The following is a 17,578-nucleotide window of genomic DNA, read 5'->3' as shown; positions in this document are numbered from 1 at the left end:
TAGAAGGAAACTGAGAGAAAATCTTTGCAGCAGGTTTCTTTGATAGTGGTCTCATTTCTAAAATGTATAGGGAACTAAGTCAAATTTGTAAGAAAAATATCCATTTTCAATTGATAAGTAATCAAAGGATAGGAATAGGTTGTTTTTTTTTTTCCAAAGAAAGAAATCCAAACTATCAATGGGCACAAAAAATGTTCTAAATCACTAATAAGTAGAGAAATGATGATTAAAACAACTTTTGGGTACCACCTCATATCCAATCAAGTTGACTAAGATGGCAAAAATGAAAAAAGAAAATGCTGGAGGAGATGTGGGGAAATGGGTAGACTAATGTACTGTTTTTGTTTTTGTTCAGCATTTTATTTATTTTAAATAATTTTCCCAATTACATGTAGTAATAATTTTCAACACATGGTTTCTGAAATAAGATCTAAATTTTTTCCCCTCTCTTCCTTCTCCCCTTTTAGAGATGGTAAGCAATTTGAATTGGGTTATACATGTATTTTCATGCAAAACATACTTCCATATTAGTCATTGTTGTGAGAGAATATTTGTATAAAATTAAAACCCCAAAATAAAAACACAGTTAACCTAAAGTAAAAAATAGTATGCTTTGATCTGCATTCCATCTCTAACAGTTTTTTCTCATAGCCTTCTTTGTCATAAGTCCTTCGGAATTTTCCTATGTCCTAGTTCATTGTGTTGCTGAGAATAGCTAATTCTTTCACAATTGATTATCATACAGTTTTGCTGTTACTGTGTATAATGTTCTCCTGGTTCTGCTCACTTCACTCTGTATCTGTTTATGTAAGTTTTTCTGAAATCAGACTACTAATTCTCTATATGCCACAATTTGTCCAGCCATCCCCCAGATGATAGAATTTCCAACTCTTTGCCACCACACAAAGCTGCTATAAATATTTTTGTATAAGTAGGTCCTTTCACTTTTTTTAAAAAATCTCTTTGGGACACAGACCTAGTAGTTAAATTATTGGATCAAAGGTTATATGTAGTTTTATAGCCCTTTGGGCATAGTTCCAAATTGCCCTACAGAATGGTTGGGTCATTTCATAGGTCCATCAACAATGCATTAGTGTCCCAATTTTTCCATGTCTCTTCCAACATTTATCATTTTCCTTTACTTTCATATTGTCCAATCTGATAGATATGAGGCAGTACCTTAGAGTTTTTAAAATTTGCATTTCTGTAATCAAGAGTGACTTAGAATACTTTTTCTTATGATTATTTTGATAGCTTTGATTATCTTCAGCTGAAAGATCAGCTGACTGTCAATTGGGAATTGACTTGTGCTTTTATAAATTATACTTGGTTTTCTGTACATTTGAGAAATAAGGCATTTGTCTGGGAAATTTACTATAAATTTTTTTCCCAGTTTGTTTTTTTCCCTTCTAATTTTGGTTACATTTATTTTGTTTGTAAAAAAAGCCTTTTAATTTGATATCAAAATTATTCATTTTATAGATTTTAATGTTCTCCAACTCTTGTTTGGTAATAAATTTTTCTTTCATAGGTCTGACAGATAAACTATTCTTCCAATTTACTTATGATATCACCCTTTTATGTGTAAATCAGATACTCATTTTAACCTTTTCTTGGATATGTGAGATATGGGTCTATATCTACTTTCTGCTTTACTGTTTTCCAGTTTTTCAAGCAGTTTTTGTTAAATAGTTCTTATTCCCAAAGCTAGGATCTTTAGATTTACCAAATACTAGATTGCTATGGTCATTTACCCCTGTATATTGTACATTTAATCTATTCCATTGATTTACCATTTTATTTCTTAACCAGTACCAAATTGTTTTTGATGATTGTTGCTTTATAGTACAGTTTGAGATATAGTACTACTAGGCCACCTTCCTTCAATTTTTTTTTTCATTAATCCCCTTGATATTCTTGGAATTTTGTTATTCTAGATAAATTTTGTTGTTTTTTCTAGTTATATAAAATAATTTTTGGTAATTTAATTGGTATGGTAGTGAATAAATATGGTAGAATTGTTGGCCTACTCATGAGCAATTAATATATTTCTAGCTATTTTGATCTGACTTTTTTTTAGTGAAAAGTGTTCTATGTTCATATAATTCCTGTGTTTGTCTTGTTAAGGAGAATCCTGAGTATTTTATGTAGTCTAGAGTTATTTTAAATAGAATTTCTCTCTTGCTCACTAATGCTTTGCATCACTAATGTTGATGGAGCTGTGAATTAGTCCAACTATTCTGGAGAACAACTTGGCATTATGCCCCAAAAGCTATTTAACTGTGCATACCTTAGCAATTCCCTACTAGATTTGTACCCCATAATATCCAGAAAAGAAGGAATGTACAAAAATTTTATAGCAGTTCTTTTTGTGGTAGCAAAAAATTGTAAACTGAGGGGATGCAAATGATTGAACAAGTTATGGTATGTAAATATGATAGATACTTTTATGCTGTAAGAAATGATGGAGGTGATGGTTTCAGAAAATCTTGGAAAAACTTGTATCAACTGATGCAAAATGAAATGAGCAGAACCAAGACTTCATACATAGTAATAGCTCTGCTTTAACAACAGTCAGTGCTGAAAGGTAGAGTAACACAAAGACCAACTACAGGTCCAAAGGATTCATGGTAACATGTATTCGTCTCCACATAGAGAGCTGATAGACTTGCGGTGCAGACTGAAACATATGTTCTTCTCTTTTCTTTTCTTTCTTTTTCTTTTTCTTTTTCTTTCTTTTTTTTTTGGATGTGGCTAATGTCATAATTTGTTTTGCATAACTATTTGTGCTTTTCTTGTCTTCTCAGTGGGTAGAGAAAGGGGGAAGGGGGGAGTAAAATCTTTCACAACTGTAAATGAAATAAAATTGAATTTTAAAAAAATTAATAAAGGCAAAAAAGGAAGAAACCAGATTTTTTTCAGGGCCTCTTTGAAGTTGAATTTTTAAATCTCTTTTTTGTTGTTTTTTTTATTGTCTAGTTTTGGTTTTTTTTACGTCACTATGGTCTTGCTTCATATCTGGTTTTGACAATATTGATATTTATAGGAAATGCGACAGATAAAAGGAAGTGAAGTAATGGATAGAGAACTGACCTCAGAGCCTGGAAGATCTCAGTTAATGTCTTGTATCTGACATATATTGGCTCTGAATCAGAGAAAATCACTTTATCTCTTAGGCAGCTCTAAGAAGACTTGAAGTTGATACAAGCTGCCAATCTGCATTGGTAAAGGGATATGCTCACTGGGGAACTCCCTACCTATCCCTGTCCTAATATTTTCATGTTAATACAATTTAGCTAAAAGAATTAGAAAGTTTAAAACACATTTAACAAAATATCTCTTTATGTAATGGTTACACTCCTTTCTCCCATCATTTACTAATAGAAACTAGGTGGTTGTGTGTTGATCTCCCACCTCCCTCAGAACTCTCTACCTTTTTTTTTTTGTATGTTCCTAGAGCCATTATCAGCTCCAGCTGTGTCCCGGTGCAGACTGCCCCATGGTTATCCAGGTACAGGAGCCTAGGGCTCGACGAGTGCAGTGCAATCGATGCAATGAGGTTTTCTGGTAAGATGTGTATTCCTGGGTCTTCCTAACCTGTCTCCAGAGCCTTTCCCCTCCCTGAATCTTACGGTTTTCATCTTTCTAATAATGGGTAGGAAGGTTCTTAGTTTTTAATTTAAAAAATTGGTTTTGATCTTTGCAGTATGTACTGAACCCTAGGAAGTAGTTCACAAAGGTCATGGCAGAAGAGTGCTGGGACAGACTGTTAGTGCAGGCCCAGTGATGATTATTATATGGATTTTATGTCTTATATAAGGACTTGTACTAAGCTTTTGCCTTTCTGAGCCTTAAGTCAGCTTCTTGAAATTTGGTAAGTAGAACTGTAGTCACAGGTTGTTTATTTTTTTGATAATTTGCAAACTAATGCATTTGAAAAAATCTAAATTCTTCATAGGTTTGTTCTTTGTATATTAGAAACAGTTCTTGGCTAAAAAATGTACAGAAGGTATGTATGTTGGTTTTTTGGTTTTGTTTTAAGAAAAGAAAGAAAAAAACGCACAATGCTTTTGAGCTGTTTTGTATCAGTTATGAAATCCCCATTTCCAAGATTTGGTACCCTGGGAATATTATTGGTGGTAATAGCTTTACTATCACTTGTTACTTTCAATTTCAAAAAATTGTTTTATGATTAGGCATGTTGGTTTTTCCGCAAGAATAATCGCAATGCTGTTACAAGAATGGAAGTCAGGAAAAATCAAGGCTCTTATTTTTATTTGATTTGGCAGGGGCTTATATGTGTGTGTTTGTATGTGTTATATACTTTTTAAAAAATACCTTACCTCCACTCTTCTGCCTTGGAGCCAATACATAGTATTGACTCCAAGACGGAAGGTAAGGGTTATAAAAAAAAAATACCTTACCTCCTGTCTTAGAATTAATACCATATATTGTTTCCAAGGCAGAAGAGTGGTAAGGGCTAGGCAATGGGGGTTAAATGACTTACCTGGGGCCACAGAGCTACAAAGGTCAGATTTGAATCCAGGATATCTATATATACTTCTATCTGTGGTGGGGAGTAGGAATGACTAGGATGGGGAATATAAGGGGTTTTGAGATCCTTGGAATAGGGGATGGCTTCTATATAGCCTCCCTTGTATAACTAAATTTAAGTAGTGCGAGTTGGTACCCTTGGACAGATAAAGCTAACTTGAGCATGAAATCTCTCTCTGGATTCCAGGTTTATGTTTCTAAACCATTGTGGTATTTTAATAGTAATTCATATTTAATTTGTCTCATGTAATTGCTTTTGCATTTTATCAAGATGTTAGATCGCTTATACAAATAAATTATTGTATATTCTGTAAAAAACAAACAAATCAACTTTCTTTTGAAATAAGTGTAAAAAAGCTTGGAGAATAATTTTCTAGGTAGTAAATAATTTTAGGTTTTCCTTCTCTCTTTGTGATATATCATGTATACTACTGTTTACTGGAAGGGGAAGATTGATTTTAATATACTCAGCTTCTTCGTGGTTAAGATGAAGGTTTTGGAATCTATTTTTATTTCAGACACCTGTGCTAATATACTTTCTTTACTCATTACTATAATATAACTTTGTATGTTGTTTAAAATTGTATGCGTAGTTCTTTTTTCTTTTTTTAAATCCTTACCTTCTGTCTTAGTATTCTAAGACAGAGTTGTGGCAAGGGCTAAGCAATTGGAGTTAAGTGACTTGACCAGGGTCATACATCTGGGAAGTGTCTCAGGACAGATTTAAACCCAGGTCCTCCTGATTTCAGTACTAGGACCCTATCCACTATGCTGCCTAGTTACCCCTGCTGCAAAGTTCTTTTTCTAGATTTTAAAATAATTCTTCGTGCCATAAAATGTCTGAACTAGAAGGGATCCTAAAGATCACCTAATGTGCCTAATCATTTTATTTTATTCTCCGTGATTCTGTTATATGACATACGTTCTTCCCTTGAGACCCTCATTCAAACACATGTTCAAAGATTCTTATTCACAGTAAGAAATCAAAAAGAGTAAAAAGTCTTCATGAATCTAGTATGTATCAGAATGTGTTTATTTTGGGTCTGAGAGGTAGAATTGGCTCAAAGATTGGGGTAATCTTGTAACTAAAGTGAACTACCACAGTTGGACCACTGTTGAAAGATTTCTAAACAGCTACCTCTAAAATGTGTCTTTTAATTGTTATGGCTGATTAATTCTAAGTTGTAAAGAAGGTTGAGATTAGGAGGGTTCAGATTGAAGAGTTCAAGAAATATTTGAATTATTGAATAAGCAAGGGTCTCAGAGGCCTTGAAGGGACAAAACTGTGCCTTTGGAAAAACTCAGACAAATACTACCGATGTTGGTAAAAGGGAGATTAAAGACTTGGCGCACAAACTGAACTTGTTGAAATTTGAATGCCTTTCTTTTCTGATTTTTAAGTTTCAAGTGTCGTCAGATGTATCACGCCCCTACAGACTGCGCCACAATCCGGAAATGGCTCACAAAGTGTGCAGACGACTCTGAAACAGCAAACTACATTAGTGCTCACACTAAAGATGTAAGGACTGTTTAGACTACCAGCTCCCTGGGGATGCTTTTTATCTTATCTCTCTCCAACCTTGCCATTGGTGACTATCAGAAAGATCACCAGCTCCCTCCTTTTGTATGTTATGTTACAGCTTTCATTTGGTATTCTGAAAAGAGAAGGGAACTTCTTTTGTCAAGTGTAATAATGACATTCTTTACATGGTTGTGTTTTGTGATCCTCTTTGAGAGTTCAGGAGTGGAGGGCTGGTAGTACAAGTGGTAAAACTGAGTATGTCATACTTGTAAATGTGCCCTGAAGGTAATTCTGGCTTGATGATGAAGAATTGGGTTTTAGGGTTCTCTCTTCTCAGACCAGCCAGCACCTAATAGATGTGGGTTTACAGGAAAGAAACCATCAAAACATTGGGGTGGGGGTATGGTCCTAATCAAAATGAAATAGCTACAGAAGAAGTTGGGATCCTCTTTACTATTTTTCTTTCAAGACAATGGTATAGTTCCCAGGACCACTTGACAGGAGGTATAGATAGATATATTGTAAACTTGTCACTCTTCCTGTGGATGGTCAATAACCCAGTGTCATTCATCTGTCCATGAGCTCATTCACATGGTATAGACAGGTGATAAATTTTTACTTGGAACTCAATAGTTTCACTTATTTTAGATGGCAGGCTGAGTTCTGTAATGATTTTCTTACAGTGGGTTGCATTGATGGTCTGTTCAGGAAAGCATTTGATATATTATTCATTCCATTGGACACTTCTGAAAGCAGGATTCTGGTCAAATTGACAAGGATTCTGAGGCAATTCTTACATTCCTATGGGAACTGATTTTGCCTTTCTGCTGACTCAGTCCTTAACTTAATCTGAGCAGTTTAACTAACAGATTGCACAATTACTGGAGATCAACTAGTGCTTGAGGGAGGGGGTCAGAGCCAAGAATACTAATCTCATTTCCTTGGAATTATTGTTCCAGAACCAGTGACCTCCTGTTGAGCCACTGAACCACCACGTTAAAGTGAGATTTTCCTCCCCCGAAGTCTTGCACATTAGCCACTGGGCATGGGTGCCAAGAGTTTTGTGTTATTTGTCTTAAAACCAGCATATGGTAGCGAATGAACCTAATGGAACGATTCTGTTTTCCCAGTGTCCCAAGTGCAATATCTGTATTGAGAAGAATGGAGGCTGCAATCACATGGTGAGCTGAAATGCTAATAATTCACTTATCACTGATAATGTAAAACCTTTTAATCAATATGCATGTTAATCTCTCCCCTTTTCTTCTCTTTCAGCAATGTTCTAAGTGTAAACATGGTAAGTCCTGGCTTTAGCTCACACTCTGGGCCCTGTGGTGGCGGTGTCTATTGTTTCTGGTATTTGTGTTTATTTTCATGTTTGCCAGTGTGAAGCATTTTTTATATGGAAATGAATAAACTATGGAGCTATCAGTCACATGAGACCTTTTGAAAGAACTTCTGTGCAAAGCTGCTCTAAATTTAAGCTTTCACTGTTTTTATCCAGGTGATCCTACACCAGTTTCTCTTTATGGTGTCTGATTTTATTGGTTCTCTTTTCATGAGGCTCATCCATAATAGCTGGCAGGTATCTTCTCAGTGGTTTGTATCAGAAAAGTAGTGCCCATCACTGACTCCATTTTGGTTCTTTCTGTAAGTGATATATTAAAATATAATGTAGTAGGAAAAATCAGAGGACATGGGTTTCTGTATGGTTTTAGGCAAGTCACTTCCTTGTTCTGGGCCTCTACCTTCTTCTGTGTAAGATGCGGATGTGGGTGCTTCATCTCAGCCCACAAAGTAATTCAAGGCCAGCAGTTCATGTCGGGAGAAGGGGATACCTATTTGGTATCAATGAGTGCCATGAATCTCATTATCATTGAAAAGATAGGATACTTGTGCCATCTTTTTGCTTTAAAATTGGTTGTTTTGTTTTGTTTTTTAACTTTAGTTTGAACTTCCTCTCAATTGAAGCTCACATTCTTCTCTCTCCATAATTGTTGCTGAATATCACTGATTTATGAAAAAGTGTGACAAAATAGAAGTCCTGGAGTCGGGGTTTGATTCAGATCACACCTATAGCAATGTTTACTACCTCTGTGACTTTGACAACTTGGGTCATCTCTCTGGGTCTCATTTTGTACATCAGTAAAATTCAGAAGTTAGGCTAGATTGCCTAGAAAATCATTTCCTAATCCTGTGGTTTAAATGCAGTCTAGTCATTTTACTGTCTCTGCTTCAGAGAATTTTTGCTTAATATTGAGCTTGCTTAATTTCTTTATAGCATTGATTAAAAAAATTTTTTTTACTTAAAAGGGGGGTTGTTATATGTAACTTTTCGATTGGGAAATGACTGTCTACTCTCAAGAACAAGTTATGTAGAACATACTTTTTGATTTGCTCTTTCTTCTTCCTGTCATCTCTTTCATCTTAGATGGAAGAATATAACTCCCTTTGGGAAATAAGTTCAAATGGATTTCTCACATGATCAGTTTTGTCCCTTCATTTCCTCCTTCAAAATGACAGGCTTTTAGTAGTGTTTGTTGGGAAAGAGGAAGATAGCTGTTTATTTTATTGGTTCTGTCTTAACCTGAAATTCATGGACTGAGAAATAACATCTCTAAGGGATTCTGCACTTTCCATCTTGGTTCTTTCCCAAATGGAAATAAATTCCAGCTTATTCATGAAATTGCCCATTGGGTAACTTGTCCTTCTTAAAAAAGCTCTTTCTTTCACCTCTCTTTTTTTGTCTTGTTTTCTACTTCAGAACTATTGATAGGTCATTCAGTCATTTAACACTTATTAAGCAGCTATTATGTGTAGGCACTACTAAAATATCTTGTTCTAGATGTGTTTTAGATGTCTTGATTATATGTATGGAAAGGGAAAAAGAGGAGAATGGCCTAATGGTTTCTGTAGAAGGGGTTTTATTAGGGTGATAACCAGGTAGCTCTCAGCCATTTCCTGGAGAAAGAATGTGATGGTATATGACAGGTCTTGTCTCTACTGTAAATATAGGTGTCATGCAGGCTATTACAGTTTATTGTCTCAGTAGACAGCCTGTCCATAGCAGAAGTGAAGTATTTCTTTTACTGTTTTACTAACCCTCTGTACTAAGTGAATAATAAGGATGAACAGAGAGACATTGTCTACCAAATAGCTCCCTGAGGTGTATTGAGTCTGCCCATTGGGAAACACTGCCCAGAAATCTAACCTAAGCAGAGTGGCTTTGCCTTAACTTTGCTTCCCAAATCTTGGGCCTTTGCCAAGGGCATTGTTGAAAGGAGTGGTTTCTTCGCTGCTGTGATTGACTTGTTCTTTACTGTTCTGTGCAGATTTCTGCTGGATGTGTCTAGGAGACTGGAAGACCCATGGCAGCGAATACTACGAGTGCAGTCGGTACAAAGAAAATCCTGATATTGTAAACCAGAGTCAGCAGGCCCAGGCGAGGGAGGCCCTTAAGAAGTACTTGTTCTACTTTGAGAGGGTAGGAGGCCTCTCACTGACCCAGAGCCATGAGTTTAGTTTCCTTTGATTTGCCAGCAATGGTTAAGCTGGATGCTGGCAGGATTGAAGAATTCATAGAGATGTGGGAACTTCTAGAATTTCAATTTGTGATGGAGAACTAGTGCCAAACTGTTAGGGTTAGTGTTGACTTTAGAAGACGCTTCCATAATTTCCTGGTCTCTGGTTTATAAGAGCAGCAAGAGTAACATTTCTTATGGCCAGACATTGCCCTCTGTTGAGCTTTCAAGTGACATTCTGGGAAGCACATGATGGATGATCTACAGCAACAGAGATCCTAGAGAACTTTACCCAAAAATATTTGACATCAGCCAGGATGCTGATTTTCAAGAAACATAGTAGGAATACTAATCATGTCTTATGCCATAATAATGTGTCTCCTTCCATCTTTATCTTTGATCTCTTATCTTTCTTGGCCATGGATTTGAAAAAATGTTGGGGAGTAAAATTGGAATTTGTTGTTGGCTGATAAATTGAATTTTTCAATTGCGCAAAAAGAAAATGTCACTACTTGCCTTTGTAGTGAAAGTACTGTGGCATATCAGTAGTTGAAAGAACACTGGATTTGAAGTCAGATCCTGGATCCCCATTCCAGTTTTGCCACTTAAGTCCCTTTGTAACATTGGGCATGTCACTGCATCTCTGGTCCATCATTTATTTCCATTGCTGTTTTATTAAGGGCTGGACTAAATAATCTCTTAAATTCTTTTTAACTCTAATGTGTGACTCTTAATCTCTCCAATCAGTGGCATTCTAATATTCCCCTTTCTCTAGTCCAGACCCAAGAAAGTCAAAACTAGCTGTGTACAGTTAGGCAAATACTTAACCTTCAGAGTCTAGATGATTCTAGGTCCCTTTCAGCTCTGAATCCTAAGCTCTTAGGATCTTGGTTTCCTATTTAAAAAACTGGAGCGGGCCTAGATAAGCTCTAAGGCTACTTCCCAAGTTCCAGTGTTCCCTAAATACTTGCTTACAAACAAATTTTGTTTCTTCCTCATACATACCTACTTAAAATATGAAGTACTTTGTATATTGAACAAAAATTCATCAAATACCTTTTTTTCTAGTAGGTAAAAAATTGAAGTTCCCTTTATTATTAATAAGTGAAGCTACATGGTTTTTCAGCAATACCTCTCCTCATAAGCACATAAAGCCCACACTGCTTCAGGTATAGGAGCAGGAAAGGGCGTTCTTATTTCATTGTGGCAGTACCTTATTCCAACTATTTTGTTGGTTGCCACTATAGTGTTCCTTGCCTCCTTTGACATCTATTTGCCCCTTTTCCCATAGTCCATCTGTTCTCCTCCCTTCCCCCCAAAAGTCCTCCATCCTCCTCTTCCCTCTATCCCTGCTACAGTGGGAAAATCACAATAAGAGCTTACAACTAGAAGCACAGACGTACCAGAGAATTCATGAGAAGATCCAGGAAAGAGTGATGAACAATCTGGGGACCTGGATCGATTGGCAGTACCTGCAGAATGCTGCTAAGCTCCTAGCCAAGGTGAGGCTGCTGCTGCCTTGGCTGACCCCAGGTCTTGGTGCCAGGCAGCAGAAGAAAAGAGCTCTGCATAAAAGCTTCCTGGAGAGACAGAAATTTTTGTTAGCCTCCTAAAATGCTCAAATCCTCCCACATAGAATAGCCATTAACAGATATATGACATTCAGAAAAAAGCCCTACAAATAATATGTTAAATTGAATTATATCTCTGCCTTCAATAAGCTTAAGATATTTAAGGAGACATAAAATAACTTAATAGCTGTCCATTAAATAAATTAGGAGATAGGTCATAATGTAGTATTACATTGTATGATACAAACTCTTTAAAGTACTGTAGTAGCAAGGGAATTTGGGGCACACTCAACCCCTATCTCAAAACTCTCTCCACTCCCATTTTTTTCCCTAGGTACCTCATGACTATTTGGAGCCACATTTTGTATTATTGAGATTGGTCCATCTTGATAGTTATGTAGTATAGATGCACTTTGTTTAAATTTTGATTTTCCCAAAATATTTTCCCCCCCTTTGAACTAAATTCTCCAGTGCTTCATTGAGGTGTGGAGGAGATTCTGGGTTTTCAAATGTTTTGTCAAAATGTAATCTTGTAACAGGCCCTGCCAAGCTAGAAGGAATTTGGGTTCCGACCTGGTAATGATCTGTGTCTCTACCATCCAAGGGTCAACCAGGAACTGGAGAGGATCTTTACCATCTACAGGGCTGGCTCCAAAGTTGGCAGTGACCTTTTAAGCCTCAATGTGAAGACTCCTTTAGGTGTAGGGTCTGGGTTATGACCCTACACTACTGATGGGACTTGTGGGACCAAGGAAATTCATTCTGTATTATTATTATTAGAAAAATTTTTTTCATTTGACCCGATTTCTTTAAGATGCTGTGCCTGATGATCCAAGCTAATTTTTATCAGTTGTTTAAAGACTAGAGAAGTAGAATAGGAATCAAACAGATCAAAAGTGATCATGTAGACTATCTTTAAAAAGAAAAAAAAATTTTTTTTATTACAGTGTCGTTATACCCTACAGTACACGTATCCATATGCATACTACATGGAGTCTGGACCTAGGAAGAAGTTGGTAAGGGGATTCTACTCATTTTTTTATTCTAGTCAGGATACGCTCATTTCTCTCCATGTTTTCTGGAGACGATTCCGTGTTAATATATAACTGGCTCTTGAGTAATTTAGACGAAAAATTGAATATATAATTAACTGATTACTTTGCTGTGATTGATTTTTTTTTTAACTTTGTATTTTAACCAGAAAAACTCCTTGGGATTTGATTGAGTCCTATTTGGGAATCATTAATATTTCTAGTAATGCACTGAACCTACTAAGCTCCTTGAAGAGTTTGAGTCTCTGGCCAGGAGGAACCTTAAGCTTCCTGATTAGTTAGGACTTATGTTAAAGGAGGACACCTGATTGATATTGCCCTAAATCATAGCTGCTTCTCAACTCCTTTCCCCAACAACTGTTTCTCTTAGAAGAATAACAGTAGAAACTTAGATGATTGTGACAACAGTCCTGATGGCATAGCACAAACTTCCTCCCACTGAGATAGGAACATTTGAGCTTATCTTTGAAGAACTTCTATTATTCTGAGTAACAGGCTTTAAATCTTTCTTACATTTTTCTGCTACTATTGTACTTAGAAGTTGCACACATATATGTATGTATGTGTATGTTTTATAGAGGTATGAAGGAGATATTGGAACATTCCAGATAAAATTTTTGGACTTCAAAAATATTAATATATTTATTTGGACTGATCAGTAAAATTCTTAATAACATTGGACTCTAAAGTACATGTTGTGACTTATTACATTTGCTACTCACTTAGATCCTTGTTCTAGATTTTCTTTGATTTTCTTTGCTATTCAACCTCTGTTGTGTTGTTGCTATAGTTTGAGTATCAGCAGGCCCAGCTGGAGGCAGAAATTGAGAACCTTTCATGGAAAGTGGAGCGAGCAGATAGTTATGACAGAGGGGTAAGTAACTCTTCTTCTGTTGAGTGCCCTGATCTCATTGGAGTAGAAATCCAATAAGAGTTGGCGCCAATACTAGAGGAGACCACCAGAATCTTAATTTAGAATAGTGGACTTAATTGAAAGATGAAAGGTACAGAGTTGAGCTTTGTGAATAGAAGATAGCTACAGTGAGAAAGATGTGGGCATTTTAGTGATCTATAAGCTTCATGAGTCTACACCATGACATGGGTACCTGAAAATTAACCTAACCAGAAGTCTCCCTCAGAAGAAGCATGTTGTCAGTAAAGCCCTTGGTCCTGGAGCAAGGGCTCCATTCAGGGCACCATCCTGGAGGAAGGATTGGACAACTTGGCTTTCAGGGGAGACATGGATTATATAGCTCCTTGTGACCAAAAATGATCTCGTATTTCCCTTTGTATTGTATCCAGTCATTAACAGAATGAATCAGTGGTTTTTAAATTTTTGTTGCACTGAATGTTTAGCCCAGAGAAAAGGAAACTCAGGAGGATTCTACACAGGGGCCCTTCAATTATTTGTCCTGATTTGATTTCAGATATTTGAAGGGCCCCCATATAGAATCTTCTGCTTATATTTAGTTTCAGAGGACAGAATTAGGAGTAAGTGGATAGCTGTTGCAGCAACAGATTTTGACTCAGTATAAAAAACTTCTTACAATTAGAATTGTTCTGAACGCTGAGGGCAATTTTTTTTCTACTTTATTTTGTTTTGTTTTTGCAACATGGCTAATATTGAAATGATTTTTGCGTGATTTTGTATGTTTAATGTTATTCACTTTTTCAGTGGGTAAGGGAGGTGCTGGAGGAGGGAGAAAATTTGGAACTGAAATTTTTTTTAGATTTAACAGTAAAAATAGCTACTGCAAGAGGGAGGGTCTCCCAGAACTGATGGTCTTCAAACAGATACTGGATGGATGGCAGTTTGACTCTGGGATGTTAAAGAAGGGTGTGTTTTGTCCTCAGCTGATATCTGGGGTCCTTTTTAGTGCCATGGCCTTAATTAATTCTGTCTCAGGGAAAGACACAAAAGCTAGTTTGATCTTATTTTTCAGGACTTGGAAAATCAGATGCACATAGCTGAGCAGCGAAGAAGGACCCTGCTGAAAGATTTCCATGACACATAAAACAGGCCACAGAAGGCTACAGGGTGAGAGGGGAGAGAGGATTGAGAAAACAAGGCAGTCAGCAGCGCCATTGCATGGAATGGGCACTGCCTCTGGAGAGCACAAACCAAGGACAACGCCCCAGCCCCTGCAAGCTCTCCCATTTTAGTCACTTTCAGTTTTCTTCTCATCTTTCCGCTTTTGTTTGTGCCAGGGTAGAAGCCATATTGAATTGGCATCTTTATGAGACTTTTTTAAATTCCCCCTGGATGGTTATTGGGAGGGAGGGAAAGTTTTTCTGAATGGCTGTTAATAGTATTAGATCATTACAACTTCTGTAATTTTCAAAGGTTGTAAAATTATACAAAACAAAACAAAACAAAAAAAAACCCTAGAATAACACAGAACCCTTTAAAAAAAAATAAATTGGCATTGGAGTGTTTTTTTCCTTTAGATGTTCTGCTTAGAAAAAGTCACATTTGCTCCCCACCCACACCATTTTTGCGCTGAGCTTTATAAAATGTCACATTGGCCTTCTTGGGATTGCCTGCCCTTTTCCTGCTCAGATATGCTTGGCAGCAGCTATAATTGCCCAGGGAAGAGAACAGCCAACCTCTTCCAGGAGCTTCTGCTGGAGAGGAGCCTGGGATCATTGTAAGCTGGGTCATGTCAGCTATTCATTCAGCAACCCTTCTTCCTACACTAGCTGCTGGGGGAATCTCACCAAATTCTGAATTCAAAATGCAGGAGAGCCAAGTTGAAGCGTATTCATTGCCCTGAATCCTGAGATATTTTACCAAATTGGATTTTTCTTGATATGCCCCATTATGCTGCTTATAGGGGTAGTTTTTTTAATCCATCTTCTAACCATTTTTCTGAACCTTATCAATTTGAGACTTTTTCTTCATACCTACCCCACCCCTGTAGTTAGTTACATCTTTCTTTGTAATGATGAGTCTTCTTTGGCATTTGGCAAACTGGTACAGGGGCATGTGAGGATCCTCCCCCATAGTGAAGAAACACCTTCATGGTTTCTCACCAGGATTTTAAGTATCTGGATTGCTTTCTCCTTGCACTCTAGAAGGGGGAAGGATGGTAAATTGAGTCCTGAGAAAAGATACAGCTGGGCAGCAATGACCAGTTATATGCACTTGGTATAGGGGATCCATGGCAATTTTAGTGGTCAAGAAACAGTGAAGAGAAAATTTTTAAAAGTTTAACTCTCAGGATAGCAGTAATGAGAACACAAACATAAAGAAATGACTCATTTGTAGTCTTTCAGACTATATCAGACTCCTGAGTATCCCCCCCAAGAAATCTGATTTTGAGGCCTCTGAAAGAAAAGTAATATCTTATTGCTTTCCTTAATATGAAGTTGGGGAACCTATCCATGAGTACAGTATTAATCTTAAATGGTGACCCTCCTGTTGTACAGTTGAAAAAGTGGAAAAGGTACTGTATTTGTTGGAATCACCATGAACTGAGTGGAAATGGTCTCTGCCCATTGGCCCCTTCTCTCCAGATAGAGCTGTGCCATTATAGTATTAATGTTAATCAAGAAGTCCCTTCTTGTCTTTGCACATAGCAGGGGGCTTGAATACATTCTTATTTGTAACCTACATTAATTCTGGGAGTTCTAGCTCACTGTTGTTGGCTACTCCAGAAGACTCCACTTTCACTTTGATTGGAACTTTTACTTTTGTTCACTCTTCTTTTGAAATAACTTCCTTAAACATCAGTTTTCCTTGAGATTCTGGAAGGCATTTGATGCCTACTTTATGGTTTTTCCCAGTCTCAAAGTGCATAAAAGTTGTAGGCTTCCATTTCTGTAGTACTGGTCCATAAGCCTTTGATGTGATAGGCCTACAATACTTTTGGGCCTATATTTGGAAGCCATTGAGAGGGCAGATCTAAGATACTTAACAACATTTCTATGAAGGCTTCTGATGTCTTTTATCTCCAGAGGTTGATGCATTCAGCTGTGCTCTGGGTTGGGACAGGACTTTCTTCTGGGAGACATGGCTGAACTTTTATCTCTGTACTTAATCTCAGTACCTAAGAATTTCAGAATGAATTCTTCTGTTCTCTGCTGCTTGGCCACCCAGGGGTAGAGATAGGATTTTAGGGAGATTGTAAAGGACTTGGAGAATTCCTTTGAATCTTACAACCATTTTCACTTTCCAACACCCAGTTAATTGTTCATTTACTTCCTGGGTGCTGTATAAACTGTGAAACTAATTCCACCTAAGAGTCATCTGTGACAGTGGAGGGGTCATTGTTGGGTGGGGTTGACCCATGAGCCCTTCCCCCATTCCTTTCTTTGAAAAGCAAAGCCCTGCTTTCTGGGGAAGAGGACAGGCAGTTATGGAAGAGTGAAGGGCAGTGAAAAATCAATTTAGACACCACATTCATAAGCTAATTGTAAATAGGAAGAGTGTTCCTTCTGAGAACAGAAAGGGGGTGGGTGCCTCATTTTCCTCACATTGAGGATTCCAGTGTTTGGAACCTTCTCCTTTTTGTGATGTCTTTTTTGTTTTGTTTTGTTTTTGTGGCACCAGAAGGGCCAAATGGGTCCCAGCTTTGCTTCTAGAGCTTTTGGTTGTAGCTTTGCTCATACAATTCACTGGCTGTCACATACCCTTGACATTGTAGGCAGCACCAAGGAGTTTCTCTAAACTGCATGACTGCTGCTCCTGGGGCACGAAATCGTGCACATACATGCGTGTGTGCATGCACACACACAAATATACACAAATTGCTTTTGCACTGATGCTGGAGCCACAAGGGGTTTCTGTACCATAATCACAGCTTTGAGCCCTTACGACTTTGAATCAAGTGCTTGACAGAATGTATTTTCTTCTCATTGAGGCTTGTTCTAGACCTTAGCTGGCTGTCACTTAAGTTTTCCAGCAGTCTAGAAAGCTGGGAGAATCTGGCAGACTTTCTCTGCTTTGCATGAGATAGAAAAGGAGGAAGGGCAGGACATTTTCTCATTAAATGGCCCCATCTCTTGATTTTCCTTTAGAAAGAAAAGATGAATTGGGGCAGTATACTCCGCTCTTAAATGTTTCCCAGAATTCTAGTGGTTTATTCAAAATAAATTGTAAATTTCTAATTTTAAAAGGCTTGTGTGTGGAGTCATTCTTTTAAGTGGTGTCTAAAGAATCCTGTGTTTTAACAGTTCTTGTTATATAAGCAGCTCATGTTCTAAAATTCCTAATAGCCTGTTGGACCTCAATGCAAGAGGTGTAACAGCTACCTGTGAACCCCACCCCCACCACCAAACTCTACATGTAACACCTTACCTATCTACCCATTTAAGGATTTAGCATGAATCAACGTCATCTCTCTAGGTTTCTGCTAC

General features: G+C 37.3%; 1 protein-coding gene across 1 annotated transcript in view; it reads left to right on the top strand.

Moving 5' to 3' along the window:
- The window catches only part of ARIH2 (ariadne RBR E3 ubiquitin protein ligase 2), a 66,682-nt gene extending 49,345 nt beyond the window's left edge, over window positions 1-17,337 (top strand). Inside the window, exons 8-16 of the mRNA XM_056805089.1 lie at window positions 3,458-3,567; window positions 5,956-6,073; window positions 7,207-7,257; window positions 7,352-7,373; window positions 9,409-9,560; window positions 10,956-11,099; window positions 12,116-12,184; window positions 13,011-13,094; window positions 14,164-17,337. Of these exons, the coding sequence (XP_056661067.1) occupies window positions 3,458-3,567; window positions 5,956-6,073; window positions 7,207-7,257; window positions 7,352-7,373; window positions 9,409-9,560; window positions 10,956-11,099; window positions 12,116-12,184; window positions 13,011-13,094; window positions 14,164-14,235 (822 nt within the window). The 3' untranslated portion in view covers window positions 14,236-17,337. The remainder of the gene's footprint in view (window positions 1-3,457; window positions 3,568-5,955; window positions 6,074-7,206; window positions 7,258-7,351; window positions 7,374-9,408; window positions 9,561-10,955; window positions 11,100-12,115; window positions 12,185-13,010; window positions 13,095-14,163) is intronic.
- The last annotated feature ends 241 nt before the right edge of the window (window positions 17,338-17,578 follow it).

This window comes from Monodelphis domestica, chromosome 7 (genome assembly GCF_027887165.1).
Source record: "Monodelphis domestica isolate mMonDom1 chromosome 7, mMonDom1.pri, whole genome shotgun sequence".
Lineage (NCBI taxonomy): Eukaryota > Metazoa > Chordata > Mammalia > Didelphimorphia > Didelphidae > Monodelphis > Monodelphis domestica.
The sequence above is the reverse complement of the archived record's forward strand: the minus strand, read 5'-3'. Positions and strand labels throughout refer to the sequence as shown.